The sequence below is a fragment of the Bombyx mori genome, chromosome 27 (assembly GCF_030269925.1).
Source record: "Bombyx mori chromosome 27, ASM3026992v2".
In the NCBI taxonomy this organism is placed as follows: domain Eukaryota; kingdom Metazoa; phylum Arthropoda; class Insecta; order Lepidoptera; family Bombycidae; genus Bombyx; species Bombyx mori.
The window spans coordinates 828,560-845,727 of record NC_085133.1 but is presented as its reverse complement, the minus strand read 5'-3'; the positions used below and the strand labels follow the sequence as shown (position 1 = coordinate 845,727).

The window sequence follows — 17,168 nt, the reverse complement described above, 5'->3', positions numbered from 1 at the left end:
TTCATTTAGGCCGTCGGTCTACTCTTCAACATCATCATTATTATCCGTACAGCCAGAAGACTTTAACCGTTTCCAAGTAAGCAAACCTCGGGATCTAAGATATCCACAGATTCTGTGGTCTTCGGAATTGTTCTACAAAAGTTTCTATGGAGCTCTTTCATCGCCTAATCACTTCACAACCCGCCAATTGTGATAATTGAATACATTTTGTTAGTGTAAGCTTTTCGTATAAAATCTTCTTCTTCTTCCTCTTATCCCACATTATGTAGGGTAAGTGCAGCTCTATTATCATGCTGATATCATTTAACATGAGTTTTACAATCTGCCGTCTGCCTGGGGATGGCGGGTGGGGTATGTCGGAGTCGAACCGACTAAAACCTCCTGTCGCTCAGCAACCCACGTCCGAGCCTCTCATGAGATAGAACTCATGAAAAGGCAAAGGGGGGAGAGTGAAGCGCTTAGTGCGGAGTACATCTCTCCCATCGCCCTCCCCCTCGGGACGCCGGGCCAGCGGTCGTCGGTGCCACGACCACCAGCCCTCTCGGTCGGCAGGCTGTCCGAAGCCCGTCTAGATGGCGCCGGTTAGACTGAGTTATCAATTTAAAAAGTTATGAATTATCAACCCTCCTTAGGTTATATCTCCAGTGTATAATATAAATATATGATACAAACAATATTAGTCTGGAGAGTTTTTTGTGTAGCAAATGTCGTGTACTGTATTAAGAAATCTTATTAATTCAATTTAAGAATTCGTATGCTGGAACTCATCAACTTTAGAAAACACAATTCCTTAAGCACCTCATTAGGCTAATTCAATGGAATCAATTGTTTTCAATAGCCGAAACTATTTGTTAATTATGTTGTTTATCTTTTAATTGATTAATATTATTTTTATTTTAAGTAATGAAGCTAGTTCTAATACAAATATACACAGTACTTAAAATTGGCTATTAGACTTTAATGGGGTAGACGGATGAATGAGCTCACGGCTCATCTGGTGTTAAGCCCGGATATCACAAAATAATTACCGCCACCCACCTTCAGATTTCAGGCTTAATTCGCAATCGTTAAATAATTACGCAAATTATACATATGTTTTGCGGCTTTGATTTTTGTTACGCGATGTTATTCCTTCATAGTTGAAGTCAATCGTGTATATGAGTTAAGTGCTTATTCCATTAGAAAAAAAAAAAGTGGTACCTGGGATTCGAACACCGGCCCGGTCGCATCGCTCGATACGTGTACACCAAACGCCTTATCATTTAGGTCACGACGAGTATTGAATTCTGCCGACAGGCTTGATTACTCTATGGAAAATTTTGAAATTGTGGAGATATATACAACAAGGGAAGATCTTCCATCGAGCGGGTGCTCGGTAGACCGACGGTCAAAATTTTATTGTTCGGAACTTGTATAATATATGTAAGCTTATCTTGAAAGTAAGCGAAATTCAGGCATCTGTCAAATATCTTGCATTTTATGATGGCTACCGCCATAGGCATGATCCATGTCCTTTCACATTGCACCATTCTGGCCTAGAGGATAAGACGCTTAATATACTCATATCAAATGACTAGACCGGTATTCAGCCATGTACTATCTCTCTTGCTTGTGGGATGGGTATGATGCACCCACTCTAGCTTATACCACAGACCGTTCCAATTTTGATGTGAAGCAGCCGTGCATCCACGTCGGAGGGTGGAACGGTTTTATCCAAAATTGGACCTAGTCTCAAAGTAAGTAAAGGCGTTTGTGTTCTAATATCTAACTATCCATTAAGCCAAAACTAATCACTGCGGCAAAAATGGCCAGGATGATAATGCTTGCGATCAGTAAATAATAATAATAACAGCTGCATTTATGTACCCCACAATACAAATACAAATAAATTTTCAATTAACATGACATAAAAATTCTAATTCTAAACAATATTAAAATATACTAACACAGTGGAGATAAAAAAGCCGCGGCTCAGCTTTGTGACAGCCGAAACTATCTCTGTTATTCTGCCGCTGCCTGTAATCTTAATCTATAAGCTTAAATCGTACGCAGTACGCTGATTTAATACTCAAAAAACACTGCTACCTTTTTTTTTTTATTGCCCTTGTAGGCAGACGAGCATACGGCCCACCTGATGGTGAGCGGTTACCGTTGCCCATGGACTTCAGCAATGCCAGGGGCAGAACCAAGCCGCTGCCTACCGCTTAATGCTCTCCACAAGCCTCGTTTGAAGAAGGACATGTCATAGCGCTCGGGAAACACCGTGGAGGGGAGCTCATTCCATAGCCGGATGGTACGTGGCAAAAAAGATCTCTGGAAACGCACTATGGATGACCGCAGTGGCTCCAGGTAGTACGGATGAACTCTACTCCGGTGGCGGGCGGTGCGATGGTAATATACCTAAATACCTCATCCCCGAATTCCCTTCTAACAATCTATGACACCCATGAAAAGAGATGAACTGATGCGATTCGTGGCAGCACCAGACGACCAAATTGTTCAAATAGTCGAATTATTCAACAACAGAACCAAACACTAGTTGGCTCACAAAAAAAAATACCTTAAATCGACAATTCATGATTAATCACGGAAAAATAAATTAAATCTCTTAGAGAAAAATACATAAATAACGATTAATTTGTCGAAAAAAGACAAAGCAGTGGCATATTATGTTTAAAGAGTTATGACATTTTGGGTGATTTAAAAAAAAAAAAATGTCTTAGCCGAGTAAAATTTGATTCGGAAATCGTGAAGCGTGTATCCATCCTACACATTCACATTTCGAACCAATTAGGTGCCTCCGATTGGCGCGTCTATAAAAGGGAGTTTGACACAGCGGCACCTCATTTCCCTTCCGACCAGGGCGTAAGGAGCATAGTATTTCAACATAAGACTGAAAATTTTCTATTACCCCTCACAATATGGGGACAATTAGTTTTAGTCTAAGTGTTATCTTATTAATTTCCGTTTTATGGGAGCCGGCGTTGGCGGGTGAGTTTTCATTGTTATTTTTTGTAAACAAATAAAATTGTTATGTGAAGTGTTGAGGAGTGCTCACGATTTTTAAGTTCGCTAACCGCATCGGCGACTGGCGATGGTCATGTCAGCAACCAGCTCTCCTATATACAAATTGTTTAGTCTCTATGTCTTCAGTCACTTTAAGCCCTCAAATTTGGATTTTAATTATGAACTCACCACATCAGATCCCTAAGTGGGAGCACCCGAAAACAAATAGTACTGGTCATAGCTCAATAATATTAAAGACACTTTGGAAAATTCACTAATTTGTGAATGTGGCTCGCCATGTACAAAAACTTCCAATCAGCTGACGTTTGAATCTACAGTGTCCAAGGAATCCGGAATATCTACTAGTTACCTTCAAGTAATGGGTTCACAAACATATACCGTCTTTATATTAATAGCTTATAAAATACTTTGATCAAATAAGAAAATTTTCAGTAAATTAACAATTTCGTGGCAGAGCTACTGGCCACAAGTGTTTTTGGTGATACGGAAAACTCCCAGAAATCTTAGAAAATATAATATGTACACATGTTAGATATGTGCATGCTCTCCCTGACTATTATATTACATTTGATTAGCTAATCGTTTGTTATTATTTTGTAATTGATAGAAGATAACTGCGATTCAAAGATATCTATTTATTGTAATTATCCCAAAGTACCGAATTTCTTGGTCTTCTGTTCAAGTGAACTTGATTACTTTCGAAATATATGGTCAATGTAATAGATGCTTGTTCTCTTAGGACTATATTATGTTGCCTAGGATCCAACAATCACTTAAGTTCTTCCTCGCCTTCAAAGGATCAGTCGCAAGCCTCAGTTTGCGCTTTTGCAACTTACAGTCCTTTTAAAGTCCTTTAATGCTCGATTTACCGCTCATCATTAATTACATTAAAAGTACTAATGAATTTACTGCTAGGAAAAAATATAAAGTTAAAAAAAAATTTGGATATCTACAAATAAAATTAAATAATATCAAGTTATCATAAGACTGGAGCATAATCATACCCTCCGAGTGGTATAAAGTACGCAGAATACCAAAATAAACTATCCACAATAAGTCTTACACAATGTATTACGGCAGACTGATGATATTTCAGCTGTACGCGCAGGAATATGAATTATTTTTTTAATTAAAACAGCGTAATAAAACTGTGGATACACTCGCTCTTACTCAGTCAATTAAAGTCGATAAGAATTATAATTTGATAAACCTTTTTTTGTTTATTAAAATGCTATTCGCGACCAACGCGATTTTAGATGGAGCCCAGACCACACTATGGTCTGAAATAAATAGTTGATTTTTTTCCAATAGATATGTGAACAAGTATATAACCTGTTTGGTATTAAGTGGCTACCCGCAGCCAGGCATAGCTTCGTGATCACTCACTTTGAGATATTCGATCGGGCTACTTCTGCTAGTGACACTATAATGACTTCTTCTTTGTCTCCACAAATGACGTCACATAAAATTTACCGTGCGTAATAACGTTTAAAACCTAAAATATAAATTTGGACCAATGATTACGATTTTTCACAGATGTCGATAAAGGCGAACTCAATAACATTAATAATTTATTTACGAATTCTTCAATTAGTCATACCTCTGTGTGCTCTACGAATTTTTATTTCGACGAATATTTTGGAATGACGTCATTTATAAGATACTAGCGACCCGCCCTCGCTTCGCTTCGGAAACATTAAAACACACATGAAACCAAAAAAAAAAAAAAAAAATAGCCTATGTTCATCAGGGACAATGTCGGCTTCTAATGGAAAAAGAATTTTTCAAATCGGTCCAGTAGTTTCGGAACCTATTCGAAACAAACAAACAAACAAATCTTTCCTCTTTATAATATTAGTATAGATGCTCGTATTTAATGTATGATTTCATAATGATTTAGTGATTTTCAGCGGAGACGGGCATATGGGTCACGGCTTAGCGAAACGATTTACTTAGACTACGGTATAGACGTAACGTCGTCGCATAGACATCAAAAGGTTCACGTTGTGATGTCTATTGGAATGAAAGGTCGAAAATTAATTCGTATTGTATATATTGGCTGTTGCAGCTTTCTAATACACTCGCGACAGAAACAGGCCGATTTTATCCATAGTTTAGCTTGTTTATGAACTCGATTGAAATGAGTTTTTACATCTATTTTAATCCTGATGACTACTGTCTACTATCCGTTTCTGCCTGCGTGTCTACAGGCGGTGGTTTATCGGGGTAATAAAACTATTCTCCTGGAAACGAAGCTAGGCAGTTCGATATAAATTCCCAATAGCATAAAAAAAATATTGTTTTGCTTACTGCACGCGCAATGGAAAAACAATTTGCGCGAAGTCATCGACCTCGCAAAACGCGGCGATAATTACCTGCGCCTTAGTTTGCGCGCTTACAAAATACATCGTGTGATAAAAGGGATTAGATTAGCTTTTTTTTTCCTACCTATGCTGATAGCCTTGAAGCTATATCAGCTTCTGCTCGACGTGTAGGTGAGCTCACGGTGCTCAAAGCGGGTGTGTTGCTAACACTGGCCTTAGCAAGAGCAGTGCTTCGCAGAATCTACCACCGGATTGGAAACGCGAACCACTGAGAAGATCCGACGAGAACTCAGTGGGCTGTGTCTATGGGTTAATTCACTCGTCGAGCCCTTCGTCGCAAGCGACGGGTTCAACGAGGGCGATGACCGTAGATTAGCATGTAAATATTATTAACCATTAGTATGGATAACGGGTCGTTTAGCTAATCGGGGTGGAATTTCAATAATATTTTATTAAGACGGGACGTTTGTTCATCCGCTACTTTAAGCCAATCAATATATGAATATGATAACTGTGCTTTATCTAAGTGACTAATATAAGCTCGTAAAAACGTCTTCTAAGTAACTTATATTCAATTTTGGTGCTTTTATTCACGCGTTGTTTGTTTGCAGCTTACACTGGTGGCAGGACCTCTTGTGACCTATTTTTCTAATGAAATACGTACTCAACTAATGTTCACGATTGACTTCCACGGTGAAGGAACAACATCGCGTAATAAAAATCAAACCCGCAAAATTATAATTTGCATAATTACTGGTGGTAGGACTACTTGTGAGTCCGCACGGGTAGGTACCACCACCCTACCTATTTCTGCCGTGAAGCAGTAATGCGTTTCGGTTTGAAGGGTGGGGCAGCCGTTGTAACTATACTGAGACCTTAGAACTTATATGTCAAGGTGGGTGGCGCATTTACATTGTAGATGTCTATGGGCTCCAGTAACCACTGAACACCAGGCAGGCTGTGAGCTCGACCACACACCTAAGCAAAAAAAAAAAAAGTTTAATTTTTGCAGGGCTGCTGTTATATTGTTAAATAGGTTTGTTGTGTAGTACCTAACATCAACGATCAATATAAGGCGCTTGGTTTTTTTCAGTTACATTCCTCGACTCTTTCTAAATGTACCATACCTACATACGAAATAAAGAATAATCGGTAAAAAATAATAATAAAATAAAAACATATTTTTTTCCTACCTAAGCTGATAGCCTTGAGTGGCTATATCAGCGTCGCCTTAACTAGTAGGTGAGCTCACGGGGCTCAAACCTGATGACGTTGCTAACACGAACCCTAGCTAGAGTCATGCTTCGCAGAATCTACCACCGGATCGGAAACGTGACCCACTGAGAAGATCCGGCGAGAAACTCAGTGGGCTGTGTCTGAGGGTTAATTTACTCGTCGAGCCCTTCGTCGTCAACGACGGGTTCGACGAGGACGGTGATCAGTGCTTATGGTACCTAAAAGCACCGCTTAATGGAGCAACATTAAATGAATCGTGCATCGGCAGTAATTATTCTTATAACATTTTTTTTTGCAAATCCCACATACCAATGGTTAAATCGACTTTTCAGTTTGGAGGTCGCCAAGGTAATTTGGACCGCCTTCTTGAACATTTCTTGAGAACGATGACCGGTGCTTGAGGTACCTAAAAGCACCGTTAGTGGATCGGGAGGATCCGAAATGACGTGCTAAAAACATTCACGGTTCACGTTTATATAAACAGATTATTTCATATTAGCATTTACGTGTGTTTGTTTAAGTGTTCGTATAGTATGGCAACGCTTAGTACACATTCGCCGAAGTTAATTTTAAATTATTAATTGATGTTTAATTTTATGGTTTAATGGTAAATGGAACGGTGGTTCCGTTGACAAAATACACATTGAACGATTAACATGGACTAGAGGTCCCGCAGTAGTCGAAATTCGACTATAATTAATTGGAATTGTAAGTTTGTACACTATTATTGATTGTATTTTATACTTCTATAATCACAAATTTCGCCAAGGCTACACTATTAAACAATATTAACAAAGACAAACAATATTTAATCTATTCTCAATTTGACAACAGACGCCAAGAATGAAAGTTTGACAATAAATAGCATGCATGCATGTGTGCGTCAAATATATGGTATGTAGTGTGTGTAACGTTTTCTTTATTGATTTAATGTATCTTTTATGCATTATTTTAAAAAAAATATTAGCATTGTGCACCTCTTCTCTATAATCTCTATAAGTGTGAAAAATTTCATACTCCTCCGTCCGCGCAATTTTCGTAAAAAGGAATACAAAGTTTTTGCTTCACGTATTAATATATAGATAGTCAAAGTAAATGGAAAACTACCCTACTTCAAACAAACATGTTTACCGAATAAACACAACTTCAGATAAATTCTTGGAAACTTTTCGAATAACAGTAACCTTTGTATTATTTATAATATTATGTTTTATTAATTTGATAATACCAGGAGTTTATTGACGCAAATACAAATAACTGGTTACGAAGACTTTTTTGCGATTTACTTATTCCTAAATGGTATTTTTTTGTTTATCCTTTATGTTGTATGTGTGCTCTTTAAACATTCCTGAGCTTTACATCCGGTAATACTGGCCCTCCAGGGAAAGCTTCTGTCATAGTACCATCAACTTAGGATCTTCCTCTTCGTCCTTTCCTGACTGCTGAGGATCGCGACCATTTGTGACTTTCCTCCACAGTGTACGGTCATTGGTGGCATGGACCGCGTGGTATGGACTGCCACCAACCGCCTTGACCAGATCTGACCATCTGGCTGTTTTCTTTTATTTATTGCTTAGATGGGTGGACGAGCTCACAGCCCACCTGGTGTTAAGTGGTTACTGGAGCCCATAGACATCTACAACGTAAATGCGCCGCCCACCTTGAGATATAAGTTCTCAGGTCTCAATTATAGTTACAACGGCTGCCCCGCCCTTCAAACCGAAACGCATTGCTGCTTCACGGCAGAAATAGGCAGGGTGGTGGCTACCCACCCGCGCGGACTCACAAAAGGTCCTACCACCAGTAATCTATGTAAACTTTACAAAAAAAAAAGGGAAGATACATAAAAATTCTAAATGGGATTTCGTATTGCGTAGGAAGGTTTTAATTCTGCCCGGATTGGAATCGCGATACTTTATTTCTGACACGAAGTGCGTTCCGGTTTCACATTACAAATTAAATAACGAACTTTTAGGTAATGACCATGAACAAAGAGAGATAAAATTGAAAAGACGTTTAAACCGTACGTAAGACTGTCTCCGAGAAAAAAATAATTGAGGATAAAACTCATTGTTTATTCATTTATACTAAACTCTGACCTTATAGTGTGATATCTGTCTTATCGAATTGATAGGGGAATTTTTTGCCAAAAACAAAAGTCGTTTTCAAAAGTATTCAAGATAATTTCGACACAACGATCGTTTTTCTACGTTCAAGTTTAATTACAATCACGAAATTATTTGAACTAGAGGTCCCGCAGTAGTCGAAATTCGACTATAATTAATTGGAATTGTAAGTTTGTACACTATTATGATTGAATTTTATACTTCTATAATCACAAATTTCGCCAAGACTACTCTATAAAAAAATATTAACAAAGACAAACAATATTTAATCTATTCTCAATTTGACAACAGACGTCAAGAACAAAAGTTTGACAATAAATAGTATGCATGCGTGTGTGCGTCAAATACACGGTATGTAGTGTGTGTAATGTTTTCTTTATTGATTTAATGTATCTTTTATGCATTATTTAAAAAAAATATTAGCATTGTCCACTTCTTCTCTATATTCTCTATAAGTGTGGAAAATTTCATACTCCTCCGTCCGCGCAATTTTCGTAAAAAGGGATACAAAGTTTTTGCTTCACGTATTTAATATATAGATAAAAGGCTGAATAAAATTTTAAATTTTAATTTTTTGGTTTTAGGGAGGCCATCTTAATGAGCCTTTAATTTCATTTCTTGTCACTTTTTGATTTAATAAATTAGATCTAATCAATTTGTAAACTATTAAAAAAAAAATGGAAACAATTTCAAAAATTACCAAGAACCTAAAATCGTTAGCGCTGACCTTTAGCTGATAACACACCGAGAAACTGATTGTAGACAGTTCAAACCTTATACAATATGACCTTTGAAATGCTATCATTTATCTTGTTAAAAAACTTATTGGTTTCTCGCAAAAATATTTGCGTCTAAGATGAATATATTTTTACGCTTATCGATTTCGATGTTGTGTGAATGCGATGGATTTTTTAATAGAGTTTTCGCGGCCCCTCTATTTTTGTAACTTAAATACTCAAAATCATGGGCTATTCGTTGTCAAATCGTCACCGGAGCTCATAAATCCCATAGCGTGAACAGTATAAAGACACTAAGCGAAAAATTAAGTTCCTGTGGCGGGTAGCCATCATACAACGCAAGATAATTGACAGGACTTTTTGGCGGGAACGCGAGGAGTGAAGTTGTGTGATTTGTTTTATTTTGTCTATTTAGTGTTTCTTCAGGTTTAAATGTGTAATAATGGTGGTTTATTAACTGTTTAATATCTGTGAAAGTGCACAAATGTGGGAAAATGAAACAAAGCTGCTGGACGTAGCTTCTCGGGTTCCTCCAAAAAGTCCACTGAAAAAATCTCAGTAAATGACCACCATTTTACTGCGATTATATTTCAACCCATATCATCTCATTTCATTAAATTCATCCCAGTTGATTAATGTCTCAAATTAATCATCTTCATTTCATTTCACTCCATATTATCATTTTTCATAAAATTAAGAATATAAAGTAAAATAAGACATGACTTACAGGTCTTAGTTACCAGGTCATAAAATCTCTTAAAAAAAAGATAATTGACAGATGCCTGAATCTCGCTTACGACATTTTCACGATAAAGTGCATATATACAAGTTCCGAACAACAACATTAGGACCGTCGGTCTACCGAGCAAATATCACCCGCTCGGTGGAAGATCTTCCCTCTTCTTCAGATTTCATCACTTCATCGCTTTAGGACGGTAGTGACTAGGACTCTAGTCGTTTTGTTATTTCATCGTGAAACTTGATACACAATGCTTGACATTCACAGGGATATGAATATGATGTTAAAACCAAAGTACCATCTCTTTTCAGAACGCCGACATTCAACCAGTATATACAATTAATTCAAAACTAAATTTATCTAAAGATCCTTTCGTGGTCACTTTTTTTATGGCATAGATGGGTGGACGAGCTCACAGCCCACCTGGTGTTAAGTGGTTACCGGAGCCCATATACATCTACAACGTAAATCCCGCCACCCACCTTGAGATATGAGTTCTAAGGTCCCAATATAGTTACAACGGCTGCCCCACCCTTCAAACCGATGTTACTGCTTCACTTTTACCATCCACGTCACTTCCACTGTCAAACGGCCTAGGAATAGGCCTTAGGTCTTTGATTAATTTCCTGCATAACCAAGAATTATTCGCATACCCACAAAAACCAAACTTACAATACCATTTAAAGTATGACCAATAAATTGAACGGTCCCAATGTTTACGGATGTATCGAATCAATGGTTGATTCTGGCACAAGTCGGCGTTAAAAGAGATCTTCCGTTTTATAAATCTGTCGTAACTGACTCATAATACGTTTCGCCGCTTCGTTGGTCCAGTGGCGACTGAGGCTGGCTGCGGTCATGATGCTCAGCGTTGGAGACCATCTTTGTTGGCATATTCTTGGTGTGATTGGACTTGTCTTTGTGCCGCAATGTGTTCTAGTGACAGAAAACTTTATCCGTTGACTTTAGAATATATATTTGTCGTGAGATTCTATTTTTTATTGCTTAAATGGGTGGAGGAGGTCACAGCCCGCTTAGTGTTAAGTAGTTACTGGAGCCCATCGACATCTACAACGTAAATGCGCCACCCACCTTGAGATATAAGTTCGAAGGTCTCAAGTATAGTTACAACGGCTGCCCCACCCTTCAAACCGTTGAAAAATTAAGATGGCAGTTTTTTTACCTACTCACTTGACACTTATCGTTATATTTTGGGTAATTCATACTATACCTTTATAAATTATAGCCTATGTGTTATTCTGATGCTTAAGCTATATTATTGTAAAGTATCATCCAAATCCATTTGGTAGTTTTTGCGTGAAAGACAACATACATCCATACACACAAACTTTTGCGTTTATAATATTGGTAGGATATTACAATGAAATCTGTTCTAGAAACATCCCGATTATTGAGCCGTGTCAGAGTCAAAACATAGTAATGTGACCCCAGCTCCAGCAAATTGGGTAATTGCTCCATTGGTTGGGTCCGTATGATGGTTGACAATTTAATTCTTGATCCAATAATGTATGAAGTTTACGAGCATTAGCCCGATTTAAACTTAACTGACAAAGTAATGATATAAGCCTTTGTGAAAGAAACGGAACTTCTGAGATTAGAAGTGGCGGGTAAAATCTCTGGCGTCTAGGGAAATTAGGTTGTAATTAGAAAGGGGAAGTTAGCTAGGGAAATAATGTGAGAATGCGATTAGGGTTAGCTCGAAAAACATCTTTTTTAAAGTTGAAATATTTCTTAAATTTCAATAGCAACAGTAACAACAAAAAAAGGTAAGTATTGTCCAAATGTCTACCCGTCACTTGCGACGAAGGGCTCGGCGAGTAAAGTAACCCAACAGACACAGCCCACTGAGTTTCTCGCCGGATCTTCTCAGTGGGTCGCGTTTCCGATCCGGTGGTAGATTCTGCGAAGCACTGTTCTTGCTAGGGCCAGTGTTAGTCACTCCGGTTTGAGCCCCGCGAGCTCACCTACATATTAGGGCGAAGCTGAAATAGCCTCTCAAGGCTATCAGCATAGGTAGGGAAAAAAAAACACTACATATTTGTACTGTTAAAATTGAAATAAATATTTTCTAATTTCAATGGCAACAATAACAACAAACAAAAGGTACGTATTGTCGAAATGTCAATGCGATATTCAGTTTTAAATGTGTCATTTATTTTGTATTAAAATGACGTCAGAGTACTTGTCTAATTCGATTCCTACAAGTGTTTATTCAGCTTTCAAATACATTACGTTAATCCAGAGTTTATGTGTAATAAATTTTATCTTTCGTGCAAATCAAATAGATTTATTTAAACAGCTTACGATACGAAAACGGCGGTTCTGTCTTTTCGACTGTTTTACGTGTCACGCAACTAATAATAATAGTCAAAGGTTCATAATTCACTCATATTTGTTCTAATGTCATTGTTTATTCATGTCAAATCGTTTATATATCTAATATTTGTTTCGTATACCTTCTATGTTAGAGTGTAAACGTCAACATTGGAAAAAAGTAAATCCCGACTCTCTTGCTGATTCCTCCCCGCGTTGAAATGATGATGATTCAAAATCCTCCGTATACCTACTTTTTTTTTTTAGTAAAAAACCAAATTTTCTTTAACGAAAGTGTTATTTGCACAATACGTCATGTTTATTAATACATTTATATGTGTTCAAACAATATTGTTCGCCCAATAATGGAAATTCGACCATAATCGATGTTACCTGAAACTTTTAAATAATTTAACGCATTAATGAGATAAATATTCTCATTTGTTGTATTGTCAATTTTATATTAAAATATTTCGATGTTTTTATATTCGATAATGCTTATCAGTACCTAGCTAATTATAATAAAGAAACTGGTGGCACTTTTACGTAAGCCCGGTGATAATTTGGATCGGTTAGGTTAGGTTAGTACACCCAGTCGGCGGTGTATCGCGTCCCGACCCGGCAGGCTGGTTCTGGTCCAGCAGGGTATTCCGGGACATCAGCGGCACCGTCTAGGCGGCCTGACGGACTGCCGTACCGAGACGGCCGACGTTTCAGAGCCTTCGATTCGCCTAGAAGGCTCCGTCGGCTGGGCGTCCTTGGGGTGAGCCGCGCCGTCTGGTTGTAGTGTTGACCGCGGTAACCCTCCTACCTTATCCGGGTTCTGGCCTTGGAGGGGATCGGACGTCGGATGTAAGAGTGCAGGGGAGTCGTTTAGTGGGTGGGCTCTAAAATCCTTGGGCCCGCGGTCTGCTCACAACACCATGCAGATCGTTGAGTCTCACATACCCCGCGCGCCCCTTTTGCGCGGGGCCCTCGTAGGAGGTTCGACCCCCTAGCCGAAAAAAAAAACTACTAACTGAAAACTACTAAATCGATTGCCAAACAGAGGCACTGGCATTGGAAATTCACTTTTTTGTGTTTAACTATAATATAAAAATACATGTGCTTACACACATTATTAAGGTAAAAATTAGGTTCATAGGGTGAACCTCTTATTGCTTTTTATCGACTAGTAGATATACAAAATCAACCAACCATCCAATAATAAGTCTCCTTCTTCTTTTTCTCCACCTTATCCCACTAGGTGGGGTCGGCACAGCTAATTTTTCTCTTCCATTCTCTTCTATCACCCGTCATCTCAACACTCACTCCTCTCTCTCTCATATCGTCATTCACACACTCAATCCATGTCTTCTTTGGTCGACCTCTTCCCCCTCTACCTCGCACTACCATTTCCATACATCTCCTAGTCACATACATCTTCTCTATACGCATCACATGTCCATACCACGCTAACCTCAAAGACCTACGTCCTCGCAAGGCTCCCGGTTCCGACGGTATATCCAACCGCGTTATTAAACTTCTACCCGTCCAACTCATCGTGATGTTGGCATCTATTTTCAATGCCGCTATGGCAAACTGTATCTTTCCCGCGGTGTGGAAAGAAGCAGACGTTATCGGCATACATAAACCCGGTAAACCAAAAAATCATCCGACGAGCTACCGCCCGATTAGCCTCCTCATGTCTCTAGGCAAACTGTATGAGCGTCTGCTCTACAAACGCCTCAGAGACTTCGTCTCATCCAAGGGCATTCTCATCGATGAACAATTCGGATTCCGTACAAATCACTCATGCGTTCAACAGGTGCACCGCCTCACGGAGCACATTCTTGTGGGGCTTAATCGACCAAAACCGTTATACACGGGAGCTCTCTTCTTCGACGTCGCAAAAGCGTTCGACAAAGTCTGGCACAACGGTTTGATTTTCAAACTATTCAACATGGGCGTGCCGGATAGTCTCGTGCTCATCATACGGGACTTCTTGTCGAACCGCTCTTTTCGATATCGAGTCGAGGGAACCCGCTCCTCCCCACGATCTCTCACAGCTGGAGTCCCGCAAGGCTCTGTCCTCTCACCCCTCCTATTTAGCTTATTCGTTAACGATATTCCCCGGTCGCCGCCGACCCATTTAGCTTTATTCGCCGACGACACGACTGTTTACTATTCCAGTAGAAACAAGTCCCTAATCGCGAAGAAGCTTCAGAGCGCAGCCCTAGCCCTAGGACAGTGGTTCCGAAAATGGCGCATAGACATCAACCCAGCGAAAAGTACTGCGGTGCTATTTCAGAGGGGAAGCTCCACACGTATTTCCTCCCGGATTAGGAGGAGGAATCTCACACCCCCGATTACTCTCTTTAGACAACCCATACCCTGGGCCAGGAAGGTCAAGTACCTGGGCGTTACCCTGGATGCATCGATGACATTCCGCCCGCATATAAAATCAGTCCGTGACCGTGCCGCGTTTATTCTCGGTAGACTCTACCCCATGATCTGTAAGCAGAGTAAAATGTCCCTTCGGAACAAGGTGACACTTTACAAAACTTGCATTAGGCCCGTCATGACTTACGCGAGTGTGGTGTTCGCTCACGCGGCCCGCACACACATAGACACCCTCCAATCTTTACAATCCCGCTTTTGCAGGTTAGCCGTCGGAGCTCCGTGGTTCGTGAGGAACGTTGACCTACACGACGACCTGGGCCTCGAATCAATTCGGAAATACATGAAGTCAGCGTCGGAACGATACTTCGATAAGGCTATGCGTCATGATAATCGCCTTATCGTTGCCGCCGCTGACTACTCCCCGAATCCTGATCATGCAGGAGCCAGTCACCGTCGACGCCCTAGACACGTCCTTACGGATCCATCAGATCCAATAACCTTTGCATTAGACGCCTTCAGCTCTAACACTAGGAGCAGGCTTAGGGACCTCGGTAACCGTACTCGTCGAACTCGACAAAGAGTTCGCCGTGCAACCTAACCCATGAATCAGCTCGCTGAGTTTCTCGCCGGATCTTCTCAGCGGGTCGCGATTCCGATCCGGTAGTAGATTCATTCGCGAAGCAGCTACTCTTGAGCTGTTAGGTCTCCTTCGGGTAGCTGTTAGCAAATCCCACCTCTCCTGGCTGAGCCTTTGCTCGCCCACGTGTCCTGGTGAAACTGGAAAGGCCTCCGGGCCACCAGTAATCTTTCAATCATAAAAAAAAAAAAAAAAAAAAAAACCACGCTAACCGTCCGCTCTTCAATTTGTTGATTACCGGGGCTACTTTCACACTTCCTCTGATATACTCATTCTTTATCTGGTCCATTCTTGTCACTCCCCACATCCATCTCAACATTCGCATCTCTGCCGCATGCACTCCTCTTTCATGCTTTACTTTCGTTGCCCAGTATTCAGATCCATACAGCACGACAGGTCTTATGATCGTTTTGTAAATTTTTCCCTTGAAATGAAGGGGCATTCTACGATCGCATACTGTTGCAGAGACCTGTCGCCATTTAATAAAAGTGATCTCAACTAAAAGTAGACCCCACTTCGCGATTCCTACATGCATCGGAGGGCATTCCTTTTTTTCCTGTCTCCAAAAAAAGAAGTTAATGTCATAACATGTGATTAAAACTTTTTAAATATATGCTCCTATGTATATTCTATTTTATTAATATAATAGTATTTCTAAAAGACAGGTAGTAAAGTCTCAGTTGATTTAGTTTTTTATTTGTTTATTGCCCTTATAGGCAGGAGAGCATATGGCCCTACTGATGGTGAGTGGTTACCGTCGCCCATGGACTTCAGCGATTCCAGGGGCAGAGCCAAGCCGCTGCCTACCGTTTGTCTGATAATTGAGCAATCATTAAGACTAGAGCTCTGGTCTTGTCTAGTCTACTCGTAGATAAGACTGGCCTCTCGTTTTGTTCATCCATATAATTATTGCCATAAATATAGACGCGGTAGTAAAACATCGACCGGTTGTGAGCTATCAAATTTTTATTAACAATGTCCATAACCATTAAATTGAACACGGCTTATCGATCGAGTTTTAATCATCGCCTGACCTGACCACACACGGATGCTGACGAAAAAACAAAACTAAACTATTGTTTAATTGACGATAAAGATAAGATAACGAACTATGAACCGGATACGAAAGAGCGCTGGTCAAATCGGAAACTTATCTTAAACCTTGCCCTTAGATAAATTTATATTATTATTGCGCTTGTAGGCAGACAAGCATACGGCTCATCCGATGGTAAGTGGTTACCGTCGCCCATGGACTTCAGCAATGCCTGCAAATAATTAAAGCAAATAATTAATATTTACAAATTATTCCATATACACTATTTTGATTGGATATTTGAACCGTATTTATTAGAAAATAATTTTTAGTATTTTCTTTGATTTTCTTGCCGTTTGATAAATTTCTAATTAATATTCACAATTATTCCATATACACTACTTTGATTGGATATTTGAGCCGTACTTTTACTGGTGGTAGGACCTCTTGTGGGTCCGCGCGGGTCGAACGAACGGGTCGGACGAATCGAGATTTTTTTTTTTATTGCTTAGATGGTTGGACGAGCTCACAGCCCACCTGATGTTAAGTGGTTACTGCAGCCCATAGACATTTACAATGCAAATGCGCCACCC

General features: G+C 39.7%; 1 protein-coding gene across 4 annotated transcripts in view; it reads left to right on the top strand.

The window, feature by feature from the left end:
* The first annotated feature begins 2,832 nt into the window (after positions 1-2,832).
* LOC100862791 (apolipophorins) overlaps positions 2,833-17,168 on the top strand; it is a 61,069-nt gene continuing 46,733 nt past the window's right edge. For all 4 annotated transcript variants that reach the window (XM_004926586.4, XM_004926585.4, XM_062676410.1 and 1 more), the window contains exon 1: positions 2,833-2,991. In XM_004926586.4, coding sequence (XP_004926643.2) covers positions 2,922-2,991 — 70 coding nt within the window. In that variant the 5' untranslated portion in view covers positions 2,833-2,921. The remainder of the gene's footprint in view (positions 2,992-17,168) is intronic.